General features: G+C 31.4%; 2 protein-coding genes across 2 annotated transcripts; both read right to left on the bottom strand.

The window, feature by feature from the left end:
* Positions 1-132: 132 nt before the first annotated feature.
* LOC132753243 (interferon-induced helicase C domain-containing protein 1-like) lies at positions 133-1,612 on the bottom strand. Its single transcript, XM_060743681.1, has 3 exons — positions 1,448-1,612; positions 874-1,025; positions 133-455 (listed from the first exon to the last, which is right to left on the bottom strand). Exons 1-3 carry the CDS (start codon positions 1,569-1,571, stop codon positions 267-269), a joined length of 465 nt encoding a protein of 154 aa, XP_060599664.1. The 5' UTR covers positions 1,572-1,612; the 3' UTR covers positions 133-266.
* A 108-nt stretch (positions 1,613-1,720) lies between these two features.
* LOC132753242 (uncharacterized) lies at positions 1,721-6,536 on the bottom strand. Its single transcript, XM_060743680.1, has 6 exons — positions 6,288-6,536; positions 4,067-4,200; positions 3,599-3,727; positions 2,532-2,864; positions 2,076-2,165; positions 1,721-1,830 (listed from the first exon to the last, which is right to left on the bottom strand). Exons 2-6 carry the CDS (start codon positions 4,188-4,190, stop codon positions 1,721-1,723), a joined length of 786 nt encoding a protein of 261 aa, XP_060599663.1. The 5' UTR covers positions 4,191-4,200; positions 6,288-6,536.
* Positions 6,537-8,154: the final 1,618 nt, after the last annotated feature.

Raw genomic sequence — 8,154 nt, 5'->3', positions numbered from 1 at the left:
GGTAAAAAAAATTTTTTATTTTTAAAGCTCCCTTTATTTTTCTTAATAATGAAAACTCATTTAGTTTCATCTTAATTATGTTTCTTCTCTTTTCCTAAGTTTAAGGCCTTAATAAAGAATTCGATTTACCCTTGGAAGGCAAAAGACAAACTTTTATTTAAAAAAAAGTTTAAATGATTAAGAGCAAGTCAGATTCTGGTCACACAAAGACATTAAAAAAACTTATAGATGGCCATATAAATGTGATATTGTGATGTGCCATAAACTTACCTAGATATAAAATCTTTAAGGTACTGATCTCTGCTTTGTTGGACATCACCTGTAACAACTTTGGTACGATAACCAGGCAGCTCTTCACAAAATACTTTCCCTTGCTGAATAGCTAGATCTTCTCTTTCTACAATGAAGGCGGCTTTACCCTCCTTTCCTTGCCCTTCGCAATTTCTTAACACTGTCTGTCATATCGATTGATTGCAAAAAGGATTATTACATGAGTTTTGTATACATGCATATACAATGAAAATAAATCAAAATTAAGTAAAATATCAGCATTACCTTTCTTGATTTATACTTATTTCAGTTTCATTTTCATAATCATAGATGCCTTAAGGTGGTTTCTGAATTGCTAAAATGACATTTTTTAGCAATATTTTTTTTTACATACATGTAGTAATTATATCAAGTAAAATAAACATTTGTAGCCTTTGCAGTGTCAATATGATTTAAAATCAAACAAAACAAACACATAAATCATTTTGAATCCTTAAAATTGTTAAAATATTCAATATAAGGGTCTACTAAACATGTACTAAACTGCATTCTTCTAAAAATAATGCTAGCTCTCTATAATTTTCCCCGGAAGAATAAACTTACATGAACAATCTTGCATGCCACTTTTGTTTTGCCGGAATTTGTTGGAGCCATGATTATAACATTATCTCCCTCACATCCTTGCTTTGCCAGTTTCATTTGATATCCTCGGAGCTTGATTTCATGTTCGGCGACATTTACTAGCTCGTCTTGATCTGTTACGAATAAAAGGGCTACTTGATTATAAAAATGTTTAAGGATGTACAAATTGATATAATGTTAATGTTTCATTATGTTTTATATACGTTGTGAATAAATTCTTTTATTATAAATCTTTATCATGTTCTCATGTCTTCATTCAAATCTTACCATGCTAAATATCTTAAATGGACGTGAATCGTTCAATCTTGAAAAGAACCATTCATCATGTTTTGAGAATTTTTCAAAATATTTACTGGCTGAATAATGAACAATACGGACCAGACGACACGGATGTACCTTGATCTGCACTCATCGCAAGAGTAGATTCATTTGCCACCATTACGGTAAAGGTTTGGTTTAGTTTTTATGCAATTAAAACACTTGGTATACTAATACAAACAAGGATTGTGTGCAGATTCAAACGAATGAAAGTTACCCGTTGTTATATTCCAATCTCTGTAATAACTAGAGACGTCTATGTCTGATGGTCCTATATCTAAATCGTTAATGTTTATGCCATCATCAGAATCCGATGAATCATTTGTAGATTCTTCGTCCATATTTACAACAGGGACCTCTTTCCTGTCGTCGATTTGTACAGCTTTTTTGCTTTTCAGCCTCAGTTATATCATCATCGATTCTTCTAAATTATTTATAGAATGTGGTGTGGCTACTACTCACGTTGCTTAGCAGTATTGAAATTTTTTGATCATGCTGCAATGTCCCCATTGCTGTGGACGTTTTGTAATTTAGTATACCCTTCCTTTTCTGGTAGAGGAATGTTTTTAATCTTTGTGTCTACAGAGACCTTATGGTGAACTGCAATGTATATAGATATGTTTCATAGATTCCATCTCATATGTCGTATCAATTCTGAGAAACGCTTTAAGGAAACGGAAAAAAATATGAAACATATAACAAATAGGTACAACTCATTTATAAAATACTAGTATTATGATATATGGCAAAAAATGACAGGTGTCACCGCTTAATTTTGATTATTGCTTTGAATCATGTAAACCATTTCGGTTTAAATTAAATATATTGTGTAGTAGAAAACATACTATTTTGAATATGTTCTTTAACATCGTTACATTGTTTTTCTTCATCAGTGTTTTCGTTGTCCGGATTGTAAGATGCTTGTGCTTTTATTTCTGCAAACATGTTTGAAAGATACAAGTCAATGTTAATAAGGTGTTATAAAAATAAAATCAATGGCATTACACCGAGGAAATTCTAATCAGAATATGGAAACTGCTTGCTGCTTTCATGAAAATATACAACACATTTTTTATCACAAATAAGATTGGTTGATAATTTTTCTTTGTAAAACAATTCATTATTTATCTGATATATTTGAATATGTAAAAATAATAGACGAATATTCAGCTCTTCTTAAAGTATTATTATCTCTAACCACAATTTAGATATAAATCTGTTAGAAAGTTCATATTGATACAGTAAATAATTGCACAAACTCGTTTATTTAATAAGTTTCATGCAAAATAATGACAGTTTACTCTGAACCATGTCGTCATCCAATATCTGGGCCAAATGTTCGCAGCCATTCTCAATCAGCGATATAAGGAAATATTTGAACCAATCTTCTACATGTCTATGTATATTTGTAATGATGTACAATGCAGCTCTAGTTTTCCCGTAATTTTGTTCATCTTTCATCGTCTCCTCGGCTTCTAGCGCCGTAAGAACATTATACTTTCTCAGAGAAATAAGCAATTCTTGTGGCTGTACCTCGTTGATGACCGTTGTAGCAAACAAGTTCACAATCCTTCTATAGTTTTCATCACATTTAACAACTTCCCCACTGAGAAGCTTGACAATTTTTGGATAATCTGTAAAATAAGAGATCAAAAAGCATAGATTCCTTTCGTCACATTAAACAATTTCCCCGCGTGGAAACTTGACATTTTTAAGAGTTAATCTGTAACATAAGAGACCAAAAAGCAATACATAAATTCATAGACACAACTCGTACATTATTATTTGTTTGACATACATTTTTTCACATGCTTTCGTTGGGGATCATTTAATTAAATCTTTCTTTATATATATTTATCCCATAATACATTAATTAATGTTCTTTATTTCAGTCTATCAATTTTCATAAAATGATTTAAATTAAATGACACACATTCTTAAATGTGTTATAATAATGGAAAACTTTATTAGCTACGAGTATTTGGCCGGGTTGCACAAGCATACAAGTTATAAAACCATTTATTTGTTTTCGCAGCAACTACTTATCACAGCTTCTTGATATTTGGCATACAGCATTGACATGTGGTCACTGCTGTGGGATTCGAAATCAGGTCTGTTGCTCATCCACTTCCTGTTTATCGACTTAATTAAGTTTTCGACATAAATGGTCACTGGTAAAATCTTTTCGTGACAACTCAGCCTCATGCTATTTGGTATACAAATGCAACCTGGCCTTTTCTGTCTTTGGCTCATTTTTTTATCTTCATGAAAACAATTTGGAAAAAGAATAATCAAATTTTTCTTTGGTACAAATATAAATATATTTTAAATGGGTATTACTGAAAATTAATTTTCTGAAAATAATTACCTTCCTCAACTGCCTGCAATAATGCTGTAAAAAGTCCCGGTGAGTCCTTGTTCATCAACGTTTTAAATGCTTTCTGAGTGGCACGAACTGGATTTTCTCGAACTAATTGCTTTATTTCCTGTCTTTGTTCTATTCAAATAAAGCAAGAGTAGATTAAAGAATCTGATGCATCTAATTCATTTCCCGGAGCATAAATGAGAATGACATTTAATGCTAGAATAAGATCTTAATTTATTAAATATGATGAACATGACTAAATATTTTAGAATTTTGTCTTCTCACTGAAGTTTGTATTCGGAATAAAGTTCAGATAGTCAATATACAAAAAGAAAGATTGATAACTTCATGAGATCGCAAAAAAAAAACTTAAATAAATGAATGTAACATATGCATCTGGAATATATTAGAGCATTCGAGTGTTCAGAGGCGTGAGCGCCTATAGTAACGTGCATAATTTAAAGAACATACCGCCGGTAAAATAGTCTAGGTTAAGTAGTAGATCCTTGACGTCCACACATTCACAGATATAGGATAGATAACTCTCCAAATTGTATTTTATATGGGAGTCCCTTGAGATAATATCCTCTTCCATTTTATCCTGCCTGAATTTTATAAGCATTCATATACAAGAAAATTATCAACAGATTCCCGACAAGATGCAAATTTTATTTTATCGTAGTAGCACTGTAATTTGTAAATACAGTAGAACTTCTTTGAGTCGAACTTCGATAAGTCGATTTTTTCGATGTTTCGAAGTAAAATGAAAGTCCCCCTATATATTCTGTACGGAAGATATTTTGATTACATGTCAAAACTAATATCAGAAAGGTACATGGCTGCATTATGTATGTCTCTGATTTGTGTACTAGTCCAAATTTATACCAAATGTATATGTCCGGCAGACAAACAATTCCATACAATAAACTAGGTCGCATTTTTCTTCAGTATTATAATCCTTAACTATGTACTTTTCATGATTGGAGATTAAATACACATTTATTTGTTTTTTCAAATTCTCACAAAATGAGTCATTCCAGCTGCGTGTAATCTATAAAATTCGACGGGTTTTCCTAGCGATGATTTTAAATTCAGAGAATAATTCTTTGAGCGTTTATGATTACAAATACATACTACATGGGTGACCATCTTCATATTCTTCACCGAAATGTGCACTGGCTAAAAAGATATGTTGGTTTAATTCCCATATGAACGGAAAGTTTTACAATTTTGAGTTGTTTTTGTCGCATATGAGCTGTTTTTGAAAACAAAAATCATATCTAGAGTCAGTGTTGTCCGTATCTCCCAAACTATTGTCATTTTATCAGTATGACATGACCCGTCTGATTGAGAAAAAAAAACGAAAAAAAAAACCACAAAAAACATTAACATTTGGTGAGGTAGATATTAAGATTTTTTTTTACTCAAGGTGACTAAACGAAGATAAAAAGTGGGAAAGAGTACAATAGAGATTCTGTTTAAGTTGATAAGAATAAGAGTTTCTTCACACTAATCCTTAGTGTATTCCTTTTGATCTTTTCCCTTTGAACAGACCTATTTTTTCCCGAAAGAACTCAAATTACTTATAAATCTGAAATGATATGTACATATAGAGTTATTTTGAAGGAGAGATTAATTCATATTAAAAATTAATGAGTACTTTTTGCAAGCTTTTAAATCATGGTAAAAATAAAAGTACACGATGTCTCCATGTATAATCGACCCAGATTGTTCTCTTTTCTTGTATATGAAAACTACCAATGTATTTTGTATTTAGCTAAGTATTGTAGTGTAGTTTTGATGTTTGAATATGGAGCACATATTCACATATGGATCACAATGTGAAATTTGGCCAATGTTCTCTTAATTCTTTTCTTATCTTAAAAGATTTAACCGAAAAAAAGGTTTGTATGTAGGTTAAACATAATTTAAGAGTCAGGATTGTTTGCTTGTAGAGTGTTTAGAGTTTATTTTCAGCAATTTCTTTATTGATATATTGAATGATTGACACACGAGTCCATAACAACACAATTTTCTCATCTATAGTAGCTGTGTAAGGGTCGAATATCATTTTGAGTTTTTTTGTTTTTTTTTAAATTGTAAAAGGTACCATTTAATTTCCGGAAAATGTCGTCCTCATATGGGAGTTTAACCAACATAATTATTACTTTACAGGAACCACCATTTATTTTTATCTAATGCGCTTTTCTTAGTATCCTTCCAGAAGACTCGTCATAAATCTATTTGGCCGTTGCCTTGTTTTATTTTAAGTGATTAATTTACATGTTTTAACGATAACGTATAAATATCCGAAAACAATTTAATTATAGGAAGTGTTCGGGCGTTAACTAAGGTTGCGGTAGTTCGACAGGACAGCGCAAAATTTTTATCGCAGTGACAGCACGTCGAATCCTCACCATATGAGCGTTCTTTGTGGTTCGATCACTGAAACTAGACATGCGCATTGTATTCTTACCGTATGCACGATCTTTGTAAATGCATCGACTACAGCCAAATAATAGTTTGCGCATGAACCCTGCCATATTGTATTAAATCAAACCTATTTGCGTGACATTATATCAATAATTTGATTGATATCATAAACATATTTTGCATGGTATTTTAATGTTTAATGTATTACATATATACTTTTATAACTATCGAAATGACTTAATTGATAGTTTATGCCTACCTGACAATTTCAATCCAAACTTATGTAATGCGTATTTAGGTAATTCCCACCTGATAACTGGGATTCCTAAAAAACACTAATTGATAAGAAATGTTTAATCTTCTAATCTGGAATCATAAGAATTTAAAAGAATAGTATGCATATAGTAGTTTTTTCATTAATGTTAATCCAGATAATTATGACAATCGATCGAGTGTAATGTAGTTTATACTGGCAATTAACGTAAAACGCATTTTATTTTCAAAAAATCAAAACAGAAAGTAGCAGTCTGGAAAACCCATTTTGTGTATTGATTGAATGCATATGCAAAGGATTCGTCAAGGCCATATCATACTAATTTTGTAAACTTCTGGATTTTTTAGATAAATGTTTTATCGTTAATTAAAACAAGTTTAACCTTACAAAATGCCTTTAAGGGAAACACTGTATTTTTAAATATGGTGATATAGACAGGAGACCCAGACGATATTTAAAAAAAAAGGAGAAAAAAATAGAGATATTGTTACAGTCATGTCAGCGTTGACGATGCCGTCCGCTAACTTTAACCATGATCACGACTTTATACGTTCTCATGGCGCTGGACTAACCTTGACCTTCATTCATAAATGACCCTGACCTTCAATGTATAAATTTTGCTTGTTTGCTGATTTTTGCTAGTGGCCATAATTTTGTTATTTGTGAATGTATTGTCTTAAATATAATAATCTTTTAGGATAGACTTTCAAGTTAACCAGACAGACCTTGACCTTTACTCATAAATGACCTTGACCATGAAGGTCAAATTATTGAAAATTTCAGTTCTTTTCCTGTAACTGGCTATAACGTTGTTATTATTAAATGGACATACTTCATATTATAACAAATTCTTAAGGATAAGACCTTCAAGTATATCAAACTCAAATTGACATTTGCTCTTTTAAGACCTTGACCTAGAAGTAAAAATATTGAATTTTCACTGATCTTCGATATATTTGACTGTAACTTGGTAATTCATAAATGAGTTATCTTCATACTTTGACAAAACAACATATTGGATAAGACGTTCTAAAAGGTTGAACTGGCCTTGACCTTGAGCTGATATTTGCTAGTGGCTATACCTTTATTATTTTTGAATGGATTGTCTTCAAACTTTAACATTACTATCTTTAAGGAAATATCTTTAAGTTAACCAGGCAGACCTTGACCTCCACTCATAAATGACCTTGATCTTGGAGGTCAAATTATTGAATTTTTTTATATATTTGCAGTAACTGGCTATAACTTTGTTATTATTCAATGGATCAGCTTCATATTATAACAGAACATTCATTAGGATAAGATATTTATGCATATTACACTCAAATGAACATTTGCTCTTTTATGACCTTGACCTTGAAGGTTAAAATAGTGATTTGTCACCGATTTTTGCTATAATTGACTGCAATTTGGGGGATTGAACAGACAGACTTGACAGACCTATTAGAATTAAAAAATAGAAAAACATATCATTTTTCTTTAATTTTCCTTTTAAAGATTTGTTTTAACCCGTTTATTTGTTTGCTAAAAGTCGAGCGTTGCCTCCGCTCGGCGGTGGCTCTTGTTATTATAAATAATTTGGCTCCGAGCTACTTTATCGTTCACACCTCGCCAATGCCTGCAATCGCTCTTTCCCTTAAATGATGCTGAGCTGATATGATATCGCCTTCATACGCCGTCGTCTCCAAATTGCATATGTCATACAACTAAATATGTCATGCATACGCGTCAGAAAATAGTGCCATGCTATTTAAGTAAATCAGAAAAACGTTCGATAATATATTTAAAGTTATCATTTTTAATGACTTTTCATACGAGTAGAACTCCTAATAACAAATAAGGAAAATATTTC

Source organism: Ruditapes philippinarum, unplaced genomic scaffold (assembly GCF_026571515.1).
Source record: "Ruditapes philippinarum isolate M1 unplaced genomic scaffold, ASM2657151v2 ctg14270_1_1_1_1, whole genome shotgun sequence".
NCBI lineage: Eukaryota > Metazoa > Mollusca > Bivalvia > Venerida > Veneridae > Ruditapes > Ruditapes philippinarum.
Note: the sequence above shows the minus strand (reverse complement) of the source record. Positions and strands in the feature narration are given on the sequence as shown.